Source organism: Odocoileus virginianus, chromosome 12 (genome assembly GCF_023699985.2).
Source record: "Odocoileus virginianus isolate 20LAN1187 ecotype Illinois chromosome 12, Ovbor_1.2, whole genome shotgun sequence".
NCBI classification, from domain to species: Eukaryota; Metazoa; Chordata; class Mammalia; order Artiodactyla; family Cervidae; genus Odocoileus; species Odocoileus virginianus.
Window position 1 is genome coordinate 48,358,899 of NC_069685.1, and position 20,463 is coordinate 48,379,361.

A 20,463-nucleotide genomic window follows, 5' to 3' on the forward strand; every position below is an offset into this window, starting at 1 on the left:
ATGAATTGATTGGCTTGAGGGCTTTCCTGGTGGCTCAGATGGTAAAGAATCTGCCTGCAATGCAGGAGACGTGGGTTTGATTCCTGGGCTGGGAAGATCCCCTGGAGAAGAGAATGGCAACCCACTCCAGTATTCTTGCCTGGAGAATCCCATGGATTCTCCAGAGGAGCCTGGTGGGCTACAGTGCATGAGGTCACAAAGAGTCAGACATGGCTAAGTGACTAACCCTTTCTTATTTTGAAGATTAAAATTAATAATCAAGGCCTTAGGGGTTTGAATCTGTAGAGCAAATTCCACACTGATGGATAATCAGTTTACCAAAAGGTTTTTCAGACATCCTGGGGGTCAGCACACATGTTCTCTAAAGAACCACGAGAACTAACTGTATAGCTCAGGGAACTGTACTCAGTGGTCTGTGGTGTCCTAAATGGGAAGGAAATCCCAAAAAGAGAAGCTATGTGTATATGTATAGCTGATTCACTTTGCTCTACCATAGAAAATAACACAACATTGTAAAGCAACTATATTCCAATAAAAAAAAATTTTTTTAAAGAACCAAATAGTAAATATTTAGGCTGTGTGGGCCATCCAGCCTCTGTGGCAATCACTCAACTTTGTGGTTGTAGCATAAAAGCAGCCATAGACAGTATGTTTATTACATGTTCCAATAAAACGTCATTTACTCGGACAAGCAAGGGGCTGAATTTGGCCGGCAGGCCATGGTTTGCTGACCCCTACTTTCTATGATACCTAAGTAATTCTTATCCTTCATTATCTTTGTAATTCCCCTAAAGTCTCTTTGGACTAAAACACAATATGAACCAAAACACACTAACAAACATTATTCGTGACCATGCAATCTACTGGACCAAAATTCAAAGCCTGAAAAAGGATAACAAACTGTTGTAATGTTAATGCATAGTATTTTTACCTGGAGAATCCCAGAAGAGCCTGGTGGGCTACAGTCCCTGGGGTCAGAAAGAGTCAGATACGACTTAGCGAGGGAGCACGCACACAAACTGTTAATGTGGTTCTGGTGTTAGCTGCCACTTACCTAAAAAAGACTTAGCAACTGCATGCAGAGCTTGGGGAGGCCAGGGCATGAACCAGTCAATACCAGTGTTATTTACCAGACCTTGAAAAGAAAGGGAGATAAAAGAGATGATGGCTCTGCCACTCTGAGACCCACGGGAACATGGATACAGTCTTTGGGACCCAACAAATTGGTGAATGAGATGGACGTGTCCAAAAACAACGATCAAAAACAGGGTTTCTCAGCCTCGGGACTACTGACATTTGACCGGACAATCCTCAGTGGTGGGGCTGTCTCTGCGTTGTGGGGTATTTGACAACACCCGGTCTCTATCAGCTAGATACCAATTATACATAGCTCCCCCCACCCAACTTAGGACAACCAAAAACGTCTCCAGGCATTGACAAGTGTCCCCTGGGGAGCAAAACTGCCCCCCCCCCTCATTCTAGGGACAGGTTCTGCAACTTCCATGAGGATGCCAGAATTTTTCACATAGAAGGGAGCAGAGAGCTATTTTGTATACATTATGGGCCTTGAGGCTGGGCCTGTGAGCTTTTCCTCGTTTTAGGAGGACATCAGCCAGGACTTCCCTGGAGGTTCAGTGGTTAAGAATCCACCTGCCACTGCCGGGGATGAGGGTTCAATCCATGGTAGGAGAAATAAGATCCCATATACCTCAGGGCAACTAAACCCTCATGCACCACAACTAAAGAAACCCATGCACGCCCACAAAGACACAGCACAGCCAAAATAAATCAATAATAAAAATTTTTTGAAAATTTAAAGTAAAAAAAAGAAGGGCACCAGCCATCCATCCACAACACAAGAGCTGGTTGGCGATTGTTGAGTGGTGGCTCCAGGCTCATCCTTCATGGCAGGACTCAACTTTCAACCTAATGACCATGTCATGGGTCACTTGGTTGGTGGAACCGTGGAACCTCAAGATGCATGTCACTCCCTCACCCAAAGCATGTGCCCTACTGAAGAGGAAGAAAGGATTTGCAGGCTCTCCTCCAGGGCACCTGGGAAATTTCTGCAGCGGGTCCTCAGGGTGTCCCCCACCGGCGACATGCCCAGGACGATGTGCAGGTTGTTGGCACTCTTGTTCACGAAGTACTGCCACACGGACTCCTTGGCCGGGCCTGTCCCTTGCTTCAAAGCCTCTGGCCCAATCTGACTGAGGATAGACTCCTTTTCCTCGTCTGGGAAAAGCGCGGGTATGATGCCTGGAAAACAAAGGCCAGCATTTTGTTGGTCTCAGGTTATTTCTCGGGGCACTGAAATGGCAGGAGCACAGTCCACGGGGTCGCAAAGAGTCAGACATGACTGAGCAGTTGAACACACACTGTGTCACCAAAGAGCAGTAGCTGCTGAGTCTGAGGAGCAGGGCCGGGGTCTCAGCTCTGAGCCCCAAGGCTCACTCACCGTGCGTGAAAATCCCTGTGGACCTCAGTCTCCTCATCCATGAAACGGAAAGAACAAATGCCTGCTACTTACCTGGGTGGGTTAACGTGAGCATCAGAGCTGGAGTTCTCAAGGGGACAATTTTGCCCTCCCCAAAAGATATCTCCAAGAGACAAAAGATGATGCTGTGAAAGTGCTGCACTCAATATGCCAGCAAATTTGGAAAACTCAGCAGGGGCCATAGGACTGGAAAAGTTCAGTTTTCATTCAACCCCAAAGACAGGTAATGCCAAAGGATGCTCAAACTACTGCACAGTTGCACTCATCTCACATGCTAGCAAAGTAATGCTCAAAATTCTCCAAGCCAGGCTTCAACAATACGTGAACTGTGAACTTCCAGATGTTCAAGCTGGATTTAGAAAAGGGAAAGGAACCAGAGATCAAATTGCCAACATCCGCTGGATCATCAAAAAAGCAAGAGAGTTTCAGAAAAACGTCTACTTTTATTTTATTGACTATGCCAAAGCCTTTGACTGTGTGGATCACAACAAACTGGAAAATTCTTCAAAAGATGGGAATACCAGGCCACCTGACCTGCCTCCTGAGAAATCTGTTTGCAGATCAAGAAGCAACAGTTAGAACTGGAGATGGAACAACAGACTGGTTCCAAAACAGGAAAGCAGTACATCAAGGCTGTATATTGTCACCCTCCCTATTTAACTTATATGCAGAGTACATCATGCAAAATGCTGGGCTGGATAAAACATAAGCTGGAATCAAGATTGCCGGGAGAAATGTCAATAACCTCAGATATGCAGATGATACCACCCTATGGAAGAAAGTGAATAAGAACTAAAGAGCCTCTTGATGAAAGTGAAAAAGTTGGCTTAAAACTCAACATTCAGAAAACTAAGATCATGGCATCCGGTCCTATCACTTCATGGCAAATAGATGGGGAAACAATGGAAACAGTGACAGACTTTTATTTTTGGGGGCTCCAAAAGCACTGCAGATGGTGACTGCAGCCATGAAATTAAAAGATACTTACTCCTTGGAAGAAAAGCTATGACCAATCTATATTAAAAGCAGCATATTAAAAAGCAGAGACATTACTTTGCCAACAAAGGTCTGTCTAGTCAAGGCTATGGTTTTTCCAGTGGTCATGTATGGATGTGAGAGTTGGACTATAAAGAAAGCTGAGTGCCGAAGAATTGATGCTTTTGAACTGTGGTGTTGGAGAAGACTCTTGAGAGTCCCTTATATTGCAAGGAAATCCAACCAGTCAATCCTAAAGGAAATCAGTCCTGAATATTCATTAGGACTGATGTCGAAGTTGAAACTCCAATACTTTGGCCACCTGATATGAAGAAGTGACTCACTGGAAAAGACCCTGATGCTGGAAAGGATTGAAGGCGGAAGGAGAAGGGGATGACAGAGGATGAGATGGTTGGATGGCATCACCAATTCAATGAATATGAGTTTGGGTAAGCTCTGGGAGTTGGTGATGGACAGGAAAGCCTGGTATGCTGCAGTCCATGGAGTTGCAAAGAACGATTGAATGACTGAGCTACTGAACTGAACTGAAGAGATATCTGGCAATGTCAAGAGACATTTTTGGTTGTCCAGTGTGTGTGTGTGTGTTGGGGATGGTACTAGTGTCATCTAGTGAGTAGAGGCAAGGGATGCCGCTAACATCCCATAATACCCAGAACAGCCTCCACAACAAAGAAGAGAATTATCCCCGCTCCTAATGTCATTCTTGTCAAGGATGAGATGCAATGTCTTCATGATGCAGCAAACCACAAGGGCTTCAGACCTATTTGACCTGCATCATATGGGGTACAGACCCCTAGGGACCCCACTCAGTCTCCAAAGAAAATAAACCCTGAGCCCTGCAATGGGGTTTACAGATAGAGAATAGGTCTGACATTCACATCCCAACTACAAGTTTGTGACCCACACATGGAACGTCCGCTGCCAACCCAAGGACACGTGTGCTCAATGCCACATAAACAGCCTGGATGGTAAGATGCCCCAGGCATTCAGGAGACAGGAAACCGCCGGAGGAGGGAGAGCAGCAAGGCACTACAGCTAAAACCTGGGGAAAGGTTTCCATGGTGCCGGACTGGAAAGTGCAGTTCTGCTCTTTGTGTCCCTGGCCCCTGTCCATTCCCCTCTTTCTAGTCAGAGGTCCCTCTTTTCCGTTGGTGAATCACTTTGCATTCATTCTAAGTCTGGATGTGGTTTGAGGGGGGCTCTGACACTACCCCAGGCATGAGCAATCAGCATCCTGCATCACCCACCATAGACACTGGACCCTCAGCCTGGGATGCACTTGCTGGCTCCTACCCATCTGTGAGAGCTTGAATAATACCTCCTGGGCAGGTAAGAAGTGCTTTTAAAAGGTAATGCTTATCAGACAGCCTCCGCTGAAAGCCGAGCCACAGAGACCAGCAAACCCCATGTGAGACCAGCGTCCCAGTACCTGAGGTGAGCATGTTGTTGATGAGCTCCAGGAAACCCTCCTCAGCCACGTGGGCATCCGTGAACAGGAAGATCATCATCTTGTTCTCAATGCCAAGTTTCAGGTAAAGGCTCTTCATGTCTTCCCGGAAGTTGTTCTCAGAGTAGCCCCGGCTTAGGAGGATCTCAAACACCTGCCGGCACGGAGCACAGCATCCCCGTGAGACCGCTGGCCCGAGGGAGGGCGTCCAGGTGAGGGCAGAGGGAGAGGACGGCTTCCAGCTGAGCCACCATCAAAGGGGGACCAGCAACCGCAGAACCGGCTGACCGGGGCCATTTTCACAAAATACAGTGGAGTGAGAAAGGCAGGACACAGAAAACTGACATTCCTTTTTGTCGAACAAGCCACAGTGGATGTTCTGTGCAGGCACACGCATGGGCGAGGTGAGTGTGTGCAGGGAACAAGGCTCCTGCAGATGGATGATGAATAAGGCAGGAAAAAAAGGGAGTGGGGGCGGTGAAAAGGACAGCCTCAGTCATTAAAATGAGTAATTGGATGGGACTTTCCTGGCAGTCCAGTGGTTAGGACTCTGTGCTTCCACTTCAGGGGGTGCAGGTTCAATCCCTGGTCAGGGAACTAAGATCTCGCAAACTATGAGATGTGGCAAAAAAAAAAGTCATTTGAATTATAGGGAAGGAGATAAGGCAGAGATGAGCCATGCAACAGAGGAAATGGGTGTGGGTACAGAATCCTCATGGACAGAGGAGCCTGGCAGGCTACAGTCCATGGGGTTGCAAGAGTCGGATATGACCTAGCAACTAAACCACCACCACAGTCACTATGAGCTCATTTAAAATGAGACAAATTGTGAGAAGATGTGTAAAGAAAAAAGACTGAACAAGAAGCAATTTTAAAAATATTAAACTCAAAAATCCTCTGACACACAAAATAGACATAAATGGAAATAAGGACACACGCATAAGCCAAGTCTTTTCTGTTCAAGCATTTCCTCCAGCTCAGATGTGTAGAAGTTTAACTGTGGGCGGTCGTTTTAAAACAGCTCAGATTTATGGCAGCAGAAAAATCCTTCATTTCCTCTCTCCTCTCCACCTCTATGCACACACACACACACACACACACACACACACACACACACACACACACACACAAAGCCTCTTTCACACTCACTCAGCCAGTCATGCACATTCATAGCCACACATGTTCACAAGGCGACTCCCACACTCAACACACTTTTATGTTATGGGCTCCCATGTAGTTTGTCACACACTTTCACAGTCATAGTCACTCATACACATTCTCACACACAGTTACACACAAAAAAACTTGCACATCCGCACACTCTCACACAGAGTCACACACACACAAACTCAGGGCAACTTGAATGCCCTTCAGCCAAATGTAATCTGGCCTCCAATTCCACCCGCCACCTGCAGACCCCCTTCCCCCTCCCCAAGTGTAGCTTTCACACGGCCTCGACAGTTCCGGGCACCCCTGGCATGAGCAGCTCTCTGGTCCCCCTACCCAACTGCTCCTCCACTTCCCAGGACACAGTGATGACCCAATACATCCTGTTGCTCCTCCTCTGTCCCTCCAACATCCTCTCTGTCATTTCTTGAACTCAAGATGCATAACCACGACCCAGTTTTACCAGGATTAATCAACAGAAAAGTCAACTTGCCCAGAGGTTAATGTCTTAGCCTATAGAAAAATGTAGAAAATAAAAGGAAAGCAATTACATTTGAATAATGGGTGGTTTTGACTACGTGTTTTATCTAATCTTAAAGGTACACCAACCTTTATGTTAGTTTAGAAATACTTCCTAAACTACCCAAGTTAGTTAGAAATACTAACTTGTATTTCTAACTTAGTTTAGAAATACTTTCAACAAGTTAGTTTAGAAATACTTTCAACAGAAGGTTAATAGTTGTGAAATACCACAAATGAGATTCATTGAATTAATAGTGACTGCTCTTCTATGTAAAGAGTTCTCACAAATCAATAAGCACATAAAGAGACAACTCACTAAAGGGAAAAGACAAATGTCTAATGAATGTATTAAAAGGCTATTCATATCAATGTATGGCAAAAACCACTACAATATTATAAAGTAATTAGCCTCCAATTAAAATAAATAAATTTAAAAAATAAATAAAAGTCTATTCAAACTTCACTATTCGCCAAAGAAACAAAGTCTCATTTAAACTGTGATATATTTCACCTATAATATTGGCAGATATCAGAATGACAGTACACAGTGTTGGCAGCGTCGGGAGAAATGGACATTGCTGGTAGCATAAATCAGTTCAATCCTTTGTTGTGAGACTGACTGGTTGTTAAAGAGGACATTTTGAAAAATAAACCAAATACAGGATTTCCCCAGTGGTCCAGTGGTTAAGAACCTGCCTGTCAATTTCAGGGAACCTGGGTTAGATCCCTAGTCTAGGAAGATTCCACACGCTGTGGGGCAACTAAGCCCATGCACCACAACTACTGGGCCCAGGCTCTAGAGCCCTCGAGCTGCAACTCCTGAAGCGCACGTGCTCCAGGGCCTGGGCCCTGCAACAAGCAACTCCACCACAATGAGAAGCCCACGCATTGCAACCAGAGAGCAGCCCGCACTCACCACACTAGAGGAAGCCTGATGACCCGGCGCAGCCATAAATAAGACTCTCAATTCTTTTAAAGAGTAATAAACCACATACAATGAAAAATAGAATGCCACTGCACCCACCACCCATATTTAACATTTGCTAAAAACCCAAAACTCATATATTTGCTTCAAACCTATTTTTAACAAAGTTATGGATAAAATTACAAGTCCTTTGCTTCTCCCCTGGTCCTCCATCCCCAGGCCCCCCCATTTTTTGGCCCTCCTTCAAGGCAAGTGGGATCTCAGTTTCCTCCCATGCCCCTGCAGTAGAAGAGCCAAGTCCTAACCACTGGAACACCAGGGAAGTCCCCTGGCCCTTTTTACTCCCACTTCAAGGAGGCACACTCCACCACAAATTCACCTTTCTAACGTGAACTCTAGTGTCATGGGTCAAAAAGCTTTTAAAAACATATGCCCTTGAACCCTCTAACTTCTCAATTTCAAAAGAAAATGATCATAAAAACAGAGCAAAACAATACGCAAAAACAGAGGCATCGAGGATAACGCAAGTCCCGAGTTACGAAGAGAATCAGATACCGAAGAACTAAGGAGGGTGTGTGGGGAGGCTGAGCAGTGGAGTTGACTCTTCTTCAAAACTGAGTCTCATTGCAGGATGCACGTCTCCACAGTGATGGACCAGGCTGGCAAGTTACCTGTGGGCACCGCAGGACTATCTATAGATGAGTCTAAGGATGGTGTAGAGACACAGGCCCCCCTCACACAGTGCCGGGGGGATGTCAAATGGTGCAGCCCCTTGGGCAAACAATCTGGCAGTTTCTCAGATGGATCAACAGAGAATTACCCTACGACCCAGCAACTTCACTCCTAACATCCACCCAAGACAAATGAAAAGATATGTCCCTGCAGAATCCTGTACATGAATGTTTATAACAGCATAATTCATAGTAGTCAAAAGGTGGGAATAATCCAAATGACTGTCAATGAATGAATGGATAACTGAAACATGGTCTACGGTACAATGGAACATAATTCAGCCACATAAAGGAATAAAACACTGACACAGGGACGAAGGTCGGAAACATTATGCTAGGTGCAAGAAGGCGTCACAAAAGACCACATACTCTGAGGTCCTATTGTATGAAAAACCCAGAGTAGGAAAGTCAAGAGAGAAAGAAAGATTAATGATGTCTTAAGGCCCAGGGGCTGGAAGAACAGGATGATATGGAGCTTGGGATTTCTTCTTTGGATGAAGAAAGTGTTCTGAAATTGAATGTGATGCTTTCACAACCTTTTGAGCATAAAAAAAACTATTGAATTGTATACCTTAAGTGGATGAATTGTACGATCTGGGAATTGTATCTCAATAAAAATATATTTTTTTGTTTCTGTTTAATTATTTTTTGAAGATTCTAAGAATGGCCCAGAACTTTGCATGGCGGTTGTATTGAAACAACAGCCAGCACATCACCGACCCTGAACACTGGGTCCATGGAGGTTTGGGCCAAGACCCCCTCTACACGAGCACACATCACACATTACACATCACAGGATTTGCTCATGTTTGACTCTCGAACTTGATTTGACATAGTCTACATTCCAAAAACAATACAATAGTTAGATGCTTTGAATATTCAGTGAAAATAATATCGATCCCCCCCCCAAAAAAAAACTATCTGATACTCTGTGAAAGCATCATGTTATGATCTATAAGAGACTGTTTGAATTTTTGCAGGAACTACTAACCGCAGAAATTGGCATAGCAAAGCCATTTTCTAGCCGAGAGTTTGGCTCACCTCATAGCCAGCTGTGAAGGCAGCCAGCCTGGCCAGAGACTGCTTCCCGGAGCCCCCGACCCCGACCAGCAGGGCATGGCCTCGGTCCATTCGAATGATGCGGTGCACGCGGGTCAGGTGCTCCAGAGCATCATCAAAGAGAACCAAGTTCATTTTGGTATTGCTTTCATTATACTCTTCAAGGATTTCCTGAATTTGAGACCAAAAAAAAATTTTTTTAAGGACCACTGACTTTTAAGAGACAGACTCTCTCTTCTGTGCAGGAGAGATTCAAAATGGAAGAGAAACTGTTTTGAATGTCAATAGTGATTGAAATGGTTAAATCATTCAGGTTCACAAGACTAACTTTCACAATCAAGATTTCAATCTGTGGGACACCCCAGGCATCCAGTGGGTAAGACGCTGAGCTTCCAATGCAGGGGTCATGAGTTCGATCCCTGGTCAGAGAACTAAGAACCCTCACGCTGCACAGCGTGGCCAAAATAAATAAATTGATTAAATTAAATAAATTTTTAAAAGATTTCAATCTGCTGGTCTGTGATTGGCCAGCAGTAAGCCAAAGATGACCACAAGGCTTGCCTTATGAATTAAGGTGAAAATGAACATTAGGGGGTCAGATGAGGGGTTCCCAATGTTGGGTGTGCACCAGAACCCTGGCACCCTCTGTGGGCTTGATGAAGGGAAACACATGAGGATGGGTCCCAGGGGTCTGAATGAATAAACTCATCAGGTCATTCACATGCACCACAGGACCAGTGGGTCAGACACAGCCCACATTCCCAAGTTACAGACAGGCGTGGCGTTCTCCCCAGCTCCGCCTCCTGGGCACTCAAGTAACGTAATCCTGGGAGGGGTGAGCCCCGTCCGCACCTGGAACAAAGCCTTGGCTGCCTCATAATCCTGAATATCTTCGTAAATGCGTGCTTCTCCTTCATGCAGAGCTGTCCGGAAGTCTCCAAACAGGATGGGGTCCCGCATCACCGCCTCCACATCATTGTTAAAATGTTCCGTGACCAAGTTTCCTATGTGTTCCTGAACCTTACAACACAAGACCACTTCAGGACCCAAACTCACACCACACATGTGTTAGGACTTGTCAGAAAAAGAGCATAGGCTAGAATTATCTGAAGTCATTTGCATTTGATTTTTTTCCCCTTTGCTGCTAAGTACTTAACAATCCACCCTCCTTTATCTATTGACTTCCATTGTTGGTCTCTATTTTTCTGTAAAGTCCCATATAAAAAAATACATTAAAAAATATTGGGTTTTTGTTTTGTACTTTTTCATTTCACCCAGAGACAAATTTTGTGGTTAGAGTTTTGCTTTTTGTTTGTTTGAGTTCTGGGTATTTTTTGTTTGTTTGTTTGTTTGTTTGTTGCATTTGCTGGTACATTTTCAATGTACTGACCAGCTCCTTGTCTGTTTCATTGATCAACCGGTCATGGAAGACTCTCAGACACTCGTTCCTCCAGACTCTCACCATCTGGGTCACTGTCTGGAATCTACAGGATGGAAGGGGCAAAATTAGCAACAAAGTTATCTGGAGAAGAGCAGGCTGGATGCTACTATTTTCAGATGACTATACAGGTGCAGAAAAGGACATATCTATAGTCTCCTCCTCCCCCCCCCCGCCACCAACCCGGTTTCATATTAATTGAAACTTGAAACTTAATAAAGTGAAGTGAAAGTTGCTCAGTGTCTGACTCTTTGCAATCCCATGGACTTCATAGTCCATGAATTCTTCAGGCTAGAATACTGGAGTGGGTAGCCTTTCCCTTCTCCAGGGGATCTTCCCAACTCAGGAATTGAACCCAGGTCTCCCGCATTGCAGGCAGATTCTTTACCAGCTGAGCCACAAGAGAAGCCCAAGAATGCTGGAGTGGGTAGCCTATCTCTTCTCCAGGGGATCTTCCCAACCCAGGAATTGAACTGGGGCGTCCTGCATTGCAGGCGGATTCTTTACCAGCTGAGCTATCAGGGAAGCCCGAAACTTAATGGACACTAACAATTTAAATGTAAAGACTATAATGTTGTCATTTATAGTTCCTCCTGCTGCAGAGAAAAAAAAGAACATTATCTACAAGTGATGTAAATGACATGAGAACTTGATGGGACTCCTCCTCACCAGAATTTATGAATTTAACATCAGCTGTGGAGCCACTGGCAGCTCCTTTCTCTAAGAACCAGCTCCACCTGACCCCAATTCTGGGTCTTTCTCTGGTTTCTGGCAAAGAGGCCTCATTCCACCCCTAAATACGCAGACTGGCCCCCTCCTGAACTGCCATTCTGAACCTTCCAAGGGCACTGAGAGTCACTGTGGGCAGGTGGAAAGTTCCTGATTCATTTTTCAATAGTTTGTGGATTCATAATGTAAATCCACAAAATTGGGACATCCCTGAAAACCTACATAGATGAAATATATATTAATGTAAATACACAAATTCATCTAGTTTTCACAAGTAAATCTCTACACCAAGACTTAAATCCCTCTGTCCTCTGTGCTTAACTTCTCCCAAAGGCACATAAAATATACCCAGTTGGCAACTGGAAACAATTCAGTTGTATGAATGAAAGGCTCCACTGGGCAAATTCCACCTTTAGAACTGAGGACAAATGGTCAGCACAGCATCCCCACCTCTGGGTTGAACACACCTGTCCACTTGGCCACACACCTGCCTCTCTTGGCTTCCCCAACCTTCCACTCAAGGGCTCAAGAGGCATCATCAAGTCTTAACCAAGCATCTGTCTCTGTTCTTTGTTTAACATAAACAAAAAGACACTGGGTGATTAACTGACACATGGATTCACATCGCATTTCCTGATAGCTCCTCTGTCTTAAAAGAATAAGAGAAGCTATCATACCGATGAGGCATCTTTTAGTAAGATGAGACTAAACTCACCGTTCCGGGTTAGTGAGGACAAGACCGTTATAAACCCGTGAGAGATCTCGAAGGTTAAAGATGTAATGGAACTTGGATGGGGTGGGCGGCAGATCCTGAACAATGATTTTGTAAAGAGTCAACGTGCAGGATGTCAGCTTGTCACTCACAGCCCTGATGCTCTCATGAAACACCTAGAGAAAAAAAAAAAAAAGAAGAAACACTTAGAGAATGAAAAGACTCACCCTCCCACACACCAAGTGTCTATCAATGGATGAATGGATAAGTAAAATGTGGTCCATCCATTATCATGGAATATGATTTGGCCAGGAAGAGGAGCAGAACACTGACACAGGATACAAGGTAGATGAACCTTGAAGACATCATGCTAAGTGAAAGAAGCCAAACACAGAAGACCACATATTGTATGATTCCACTGACAGGAAGTGTCCAGAATAGGACACTCCATAGAGACAGAATGCAGCTTAGTGTTGCCAGGGGCTGAAGGACAGGATGGAATAACTGTTTTGGGGGGTGATAAAAATATTCTGGAACTAGACAGTGGTGATAGTTGTACAACATTATGAAAGTACTAAGTGTCACTGAACTGTGTATTTTAAAAATGGTTTTAATAGCTAGTCTTACATTGCATGAATTTTTCTATAATTTTTAAAACATATTTTATTTATTATTTTACTTATTGGCTGTGCTAGGTCTTTGTTGCTGCACCGGGGCTCTCCCTAGTTTCTGGCAAGTGGGGGCGACTGAGCCGCGGTGCTCAGGCGTCCCACTGCAGTGGCTCCCCCCACACACACCCCGGGCCCCCAGTGCTGAGCACAGGCTCCAGGCACGCAGGCCCAGCAGTTGAGGCTGACAGGGTTAGCTGCTCCGCATCATATGGGATCCTCCCAGACTAGGGATTGAACCAGTGTCCCCTGCACTGCAGATTCTTAATCACTGGACCAACCACCAGGGAAAACCCATCATAATTTTTTTGTGAGGAGGTAAGGAAAAAAAATAAAAAGGAAGGATCAGAGAAACTAATCATCTGATCTGCTTTTGTTTCCCTAGATTTTCACATTAACTGACAAGTCAACATGATACAAAACCAAAGCCCCGAACCAACCCTCCATCTGAGACTAATGTGACTTGCACAGACCTCATAGTTTTGGAAGTGAATGGCTTGTGGTAGGGCATGAACACTCCAGGTGCTCACTGATCATCATATTTGGCCTTCCCACACCTTCATGTTTCTTGCCTGGTCCCTCAAGACTTTGAGTGAGCAAGCTTGCTTTAGAAGAGAAATGCCAGGATCAGAGGTCATTATTTAAATTAAGGGGTTCCACTTGTAAAGTGTGAAAATGTTAGTCGCTCAGTCATGTCCGACTTTTTGTGACCCCATGGACTGTAGCCCGCCAGGCTCCTCTGTCCATGGGATTCTCCAGGCAAGAATCCTGGAATGAGGTGCCATTCCCTTCTCCAGGGGATCTTCCTGACCAGGATCTCCTGGATTGCAGGCTGATTCTTCAGGGTCTGAGCCACCAGGGAAGCCCATTTGTGGAGGTCATGTAAATCCTGGTGAAATAACAGCAGTAACTAGTACCTGGTGAGTAGCGGTGTGCGCACCGTGTCACACACGTCACATGCATTTTCTCCTTTCATTCTCCCGAAACGTCAGGAGGCCGGTACCAGCATTACCTCCCTATTCTGGATGAGGACGGGCATAGGAGAGAGCTCAAGGGACTTGCCCAAGGAGCAGAACAGGTACTGACTCCAGAGCCCACATCCTGTAGTTGGTTCATTGCTGTCACTCAAGGTGGCCTGTGTAACTCAGGGCCACACCACGATTTCCATGGACCCTAGGCACTTATGCCTTCATGGGCCCCTTCCTCCATAAAAACATATTACTTATATATAAATATATATTTATATATTCTTTTATTACTTAATTATAATTAAGTATATTATCATATATATTATCATTAACTTGGTATAAAGATGGATATAATACAGGCTGGATTCGATTGATTCCTTTCTTCCGATTTTGAGAGAAATTAAAACACGTTCTTGGGCCTCTAAAAGCCCCATGGGCTATAGGCCTTGTGCTTGCTGTGCCAAATGCATACATTGCTACCAAGTTTCTACCCAACACCAGGCCCTCTGGTTTAGACTTCTAATTAAGTTGTTACCCACAGCCTAAATGGGAGAAGAATTTGAAAAAGAATAGGACTTTCCTAAGTCATGCACACATTGTTATGTCCAAAATGGATAACCAACAAAGACCTGTTGTATAGCACATGGAACTCTACTCCATTTTATGTGGCAGCCTGGATGGGAGGAGGATTTGGGGAAGAATGGATACATGTATATGTATGGCTGAGAACCTTCGCTGTTATATGTATGGCTGAGTCCCTTCGCTGTTATATGTATGGCTGAGTCCCTTCGCTGTCATCTGAAACTGCCACAACATTGTTAATCAGCTATAACCCAATATAAACTAAAAAGTTAAAAGTTTGAAGGAGAAAAAAAGAATAGGACTTCCCTGGTGGTCCAGTGGTAAAGAATCTGCTTGCCAATGCAGGAATATAGGTTCGATCTCTGGTCCAGGAATATCCCACATGCCTCATAGCAGCTAATGAAGACCATGCACCCTAGGACCTGTGCTCCTCAACAATAGAAGACCCTACTCACTGCAGCTAGAGAAAGTCTGCACGCAGTGACAAAAACCCAGCATAGTCAAAAATACATCAGTAAAGAAATACATGAGTAAAAGAGTAAATGAGTAAAAAATACATGAGTAAAGAAAGACTCTGTGGGAGAAGGCGAGGGTGGGATGTTTCAAGAGAACAGCATCGAAACATTTATATTATCTAGGGTGATAACCAACCCAGGTTGGATGCATGAGACAAGTGCTCGGGCCTGGTGCATTGGGAAGACCCAGAGGGATCGGGTGGAGAGGGAGGTGGGAGGGGGGATCGGGATGGGGAATACATGTAAATCCATGGCTGATTCATGTCAATGTATGACAAAAACCACTACAATATTGTTAAGTAATTAGCCTCCAACTAATAAAAATAAATGGAAAAAATAAATAAAAAATAAATAAAAGGAAAAAAAATAGATTCGTGTATATGTGAAAAAAAAAAAAAGTTACCGAGGTGTGGCCTTTGAGGATGGAGGAATAAATTAAGTGCAAAGACTCCTCGGAAGGAAAGGGAATGTTGAAGACACTGAAGAGTGAAGTAAATCTTGGATCAACTTCATTGCGGCCTCCTCCGGCTTTCCCCATCGCAGCAATAAAGCCGAGGTCTCGGATGCTTTTACAGTTCAGCTCCTTCCCCCGGTCGTACAAGTAGCCTTTTTCCAACAGCAGTTTCAGCAGGGCAATTGGCTGCTGTGTGCCATACTCATCCACCTCAATTGTTTTAAAGGAAAGGAAGAACAGTGATATTGTAAAGCAGAACTCAGCAATACCTTTGCTGACCATCTCAACTAAATCCTCTAGAGAAGGGAAAGGCTACCCACTCCAGTATTCTAGCCTAGAGAATTCTATGGACTGTATAGTCCATGGGGTCACAAAGAGTCGGACATGGCTGATCAACTTACACTTTCATTTCAGCTAAATCCCATCTCACCTTTCACCCTCTCAGAATGCTCTGGTTTGAGTTTCACTGGGCTTCTTAAAGTTTGCAGTTCTGTATATTCATTTGTAGTTTTGTTTTGTTTTTTCTTAATCTGTGTCCCTCTCTAGATTGTAAACTGCCTGAAGACAGGAACTACATATATTTTGTTCATCACTTCACAGCACCAGTCCCCATAGGAGATGCTCAATAAATATGTCAATTGGATGGATGGATGGATGGATGGATGGATGGATGGATGGATGGATAAACAAGTGTATGGATAGCTGGCTGGATGCATAGATCGATAGATGCATAGATGGATGGGTGTATGTATGGATATAAACATGGGAGAATAAATGCATGAATGGATGGATGGATGGATAGATGGATAGCTGCATGGATGGATGGAGAGATGGATGGATGCATGGATACATGCGTGGATAGGATAGATGGATGCCTGCATGCATGTATGCATGGACACATGGATCCTGGCTATAAACAGTCCATCTAGAAGATACATTTTTCGTGGGGGGAATAGTTCTGCAGACATGATAATAAATTTCAACCCCAGTACTAAGAAAACTTTGCACCTCTTAGGCTCTGGCCCCAGAAACAAACTCATGGTGCCTGTGAACATTCCCTTTCCTTGGTAAATCTAGAGGAATTCTTAGGAAGTGCCTGCCCTTACACTTCCCATGTATGTCACTCAGTCACGTCTGACTCTTTTATGACCCCATGGACTGTAGCCTGCAAGGCTCCTCTTTCCATGGGATTCCCCAAGCAAGAATACTGGAGTGGGTTGCCACTTCCTACTCCAGGGGATCTTCCTGACCCAGGGATTGAACCCACGTCTCCTGCATCTACTGCACTGGCAGGCAGATTCTTTACCACTGCACCACCTGGGAAGCATACCCAGGTATACAAGACTGAGAACAGTATTATTATCTAAAGTATAGCTCATCTGGAACCACTTACTCAAACATACACTGAACTATGTACACTGAATACAGTTCAGAGGCTGCCTGCTACCTGCTTTAATACTTGGAGAAACAAAGGAACGCATCTAAGGAAAGAGTCCCTCCAGTTGTATGGTCCCCTAAGCTGACTCTCCATAACCTGGCCCTACAGATATTGTGAAGAATAAAGACAGATGCTTTCCCATCTGCCAGACCCACTACATGGTCCCGCCACTGCCCCCCCACCCCACACCCTCGGGCTCACCAACCTTCGGCATGTTCATATCATCCATGAACACCAGGAGGCGTTTTCCCATGGGTGGGCCATAGGTGTCTTTGGTTCGTTTTTCCACATTGGCTTCTAAATTTCTTTGGATATCCATGGACGTGGTGCGGGAGGAGAAACTGACCATTAACACAATCTGAAACAGAAAGAGATAATTCCAAAACACGGTCTCTTCTCACAGTACCTACATGAAATATTTGATTGTAAACTACCATCTATTTTACAGATTCACTGGTATCTGAACTAATTTTTTTGCAACCCAACATGAGTCTGAAGTTCATTACATATTTTAACGCTAAAGCAAGAATTCATCTTTCTTCATGGCAGGTTGTAGGAGGCAATAACTAGTTGCCAGGTGAACAGTGTGGACTGGGGGGGAATGTGGATTGGTGGGAGGGTTACTGGGTCTACACAGTTCTAACCAGGTGACCTCAGGTGACCTCAGAACCACTGCTTAAGCTTTCAGGGCCTCCTTTTTCTCATCTGAAAGATTATTTTAATGACATTTACTTGGACTACTTCACAGAGTGATTTTTATCATGTGAGATGAAATATATCAAAGTATTTTCAAAATGACAAAACAATATTCAAATATAAATTACTATCATGCCTGCTACATCTTGATAAATAAGTCAAAGAGAGCACAAATGTGGGATTAGCAGATGCAAACTGGCATACACTGAATGCATAAACAACAAAGTCCTACTATACAGCACAGGGAACTATATTCAATACCCTGTGATTAAACCACAGTGGAAAAAAGTATTGAAAAAGAAAGTGCACATGTATATATGTGTTTGTCTGTTAATTGTTCAGTCGTGTCTGACTCTTTGCTACCCCGTGGACTGTAGCCCACCAGGCTCCTCTGCCCATGGAATTCTCCAGGCAAGAATACTGGATTGGGTTGCCATTCCCTTCTCCAGGGGATCTTTCTGACCCAGGGATCAAACCCGAGTTTCCTGTATTGCTGGCAGATTCTTAACCGTCTGAGCCACCAGAGAAGCCTATATAAACAAACTATACATGTATATATATGTGTATATAAACTATATTGTATATAAAACTGAGTCATTTTGCGTATAGCAGTAACTAACACCACATTGTAAATCAGCTATACTTCAATAAAAAAAATTTTTTTAAAGAGAACACAAACAACCACTGATTAGTCCTTGGAAGTAACTGCAGAGAGAAAGGTGAGGGAGGGCCCCTGATCCCTCTGTGGGGTGGACATTTTCATGCACATGTAAACTTGGGGTTTCTCCCTCACCCCTTCTTGGAGCAATTAATGACAGATCACGGATCAGTGGCTCCCATACTTAACTATGCATCAGAACCACCTGGAGGGATCTTGCCCCTCAGCCCAATGGGGTCCCATCCTTAGAGTTCCCGATCCAGTAGGTCCCAGTTTAAGCAAGTTTTCAGGCGATGCTTATGCTGCAGGTCCGGGGGCCACACTCTAAGAATCCCTGTGGGACTTCCCTGAGGGTCCAGTGGTTAAGAATCCATTTACCAATGCAGGGGACATGAGTTCGATCCCTGGTCAGGGAACGAAGGTCCCACATGCCTCAGGGCAATTAAGCCCATGTGCCTAGAGCCCATGCTCTGCAACAAGAGGAGCCACCACAATGAGAAGCCTGTGTATCACAACTAGAGAGTAGCCCCTGCTTGCCACAACTAGAGAAAGCGCGCACGCAGCAACAAAGACCCAGGGCAAGCAAAAATATAACTAAATAAAAAAGAACCACTGCCTTAGATAACACCCTTCTACAAGGTGCCTGCGAGTGCAGGTGCACCTGACCTGAACATCGGAAAACAAACGCGCACGTCTTTGTTGTGAACATGTTTGGATGTGTCTTTCTTATTTTGTCTCGCCTTGAGGCTTGCCAGATTTTAGTTCCCTGGCCAGGAATTGAACCTCTGTGGTGAAAGCGTGGAGTCCTAACCACTGAACTGCACAGAAAGTTCCTGGATTTGTCTTGTTGGGCCTATGAGCACCAGCTGCAGTGTCTCGGTGGAGAGGAGCACAGAGGCAGGCGGGGGTGGGGCTACTGAAATCAAGTTTTCTTTGCCCAGCTTGATAAACTTGTAGGTCCCTCTGGCTATAAACATTTCTCGAGTGCCCTCCACAATGACATTCTTAAGCTAAACAACCACATTGCACATGCCAGGACATGAGTGAGCTTGACCATCCATTTGGGGCAGCAAGGCCCAATCCTTCCCTTGTGCCTTACGTGCCCATCACAAAGCCAGGCCGACCACTCCCCACTCGGGAGGGCCATGAGACTTCCCGGAGCCCCTCTGCCACGCGAAGCACAGGCCCAAGGAAGAGTCAGAGAGGAAAGCAGTGGGAAGCTTTTCTCCGCTTGGAGGTTCCAGAAGGCCAGAATCAAGAACCGCAAAGACGGACAACGTTAACAAGGAACTGAGTAAGTGCATGGACTGGGGACAAGTATGTAACAGCTGGACATCCCAAAAATCATGGGCAGCTTCTTGGAGGAGGTAAGAGTTTTCACTTGGTTATAAAACATTAAGTAGGGAATGGGGCCTCCCAGGTAGCACTAGTGGTAAAGAACAGCCTGCCAATAGTGAGAGATGTGGGTTTGATTCCTGGGTCAGGAAGATCTTCTAGAGGAGGAAATGGCAACCCACTCCAGTATTCTTGCCTGGAGAATCTCATGGATAGAGGAGCACTGCGGGCTACAGTCTGTAGTATTGCAAAGAGTCAGACACGACTCAGCACTAGCACTCCCTGATGGTCCACTAGCTAAGACTCTAAGCTCCCAATGCAGGGGGTCTGGGTTGGATCCCTGGTCAGGGAACTAGATCCCACATGCCACAACTAAAGGTCCCACATGCTGCAAATTTTAAAAAGTTAAGTAAAAATTGTTTAAAACCAGTAGAGTTGCAACGATGAGCAGGTGAGCCATGTAGGACCATTCAGAGTGTACAGAAAGGAGAAACGCCGCCCTCCTTCTCAACATCTCATTGCACCTGGCATGTTCTGCATGATCATGTTCCATGCATGATTCATTTTCATGTCTGGCTCCCCTCTTAATGAGGGTGGACCTTAATAGCTTTGTTCACTGTTGTTTGCACTGGAGTGCCCAAACCCTCCCAAGTCTGGCACATGGCTGGAGGAAGGAAATGAAAAACCACAAAATGGTAATGAGGAATGTAACTGCCAGCCTTCAAGACGACCCCCAATCACCCTCACCTCCAGGTACCCATACCCTGTGCAGCCCCCTCCTATGCTGCATCAGAGTGGGCCACAGTAGTGCCTCTGTGATCCACAAAATGTGGCAAAAGTGATGGTGTGTGGTTTCCTGGATCATACAAAGCCTTGTAGCATCTGCTCTTCTACCTCAGACATTCACTCTGAGGGAAGTCAGCTGC

At 44.9% G+C, this 20,463-nt stretch overlaps 1 protein-coding gene across 1 annotated transcript in view; it reads right to left on the reverse strand.

The window, feature by feature from the left end:
- DNAH10 (dynein axonemal heavy chain 10) overlaps positions 1 to 20,463 on the reverse strand; it is a 153,602-nt gene that overhangs the window by 44,204 nt on the left and 88,935 nt on the right. Inside the window, exons 46-54 of the mRNA XM_070475137.1 lie at positions 17,054 to 17,206; positions 15,360 to 15,620; positions 12,227 to 12,399; positions 10,735 to 10,828; positions 10,197 to 10,364; positions 9,327 to 9,515; positions 4,923 to 5,094; positions 2,056 to 2,259; positions 1,055 to 1,135 (exon numbers count right to left, since the gene is read on the reverse strand). Of these exons, the coding sequence (XP_070331238.1) occupies positions 1,055 to 1,135; positions 2,056 to 2,259; positions 4,923 to 5,094; positions 9,327 to 9,515; positions 10,197 to 10,364; positions 10,735 to 10,828; positions 12,227 to 12,399; positions 15,360 to 15,620; positions 17,054 to 17,206 (1,495 nt within the window). The remainder of the gene's footprint in view (positions 1 to 1,054; positions 1,136 to 2,055; positions 2,260 to 4,922; positions 5,095 to 9,326; positions 9,516 to 10,196; positions 10,365 to 10,734; positions 10,829 to 12,226; positions 12,400 to 15,359; positions 15,621 to 17,053; positions 17,207 to 20,463) is intronic.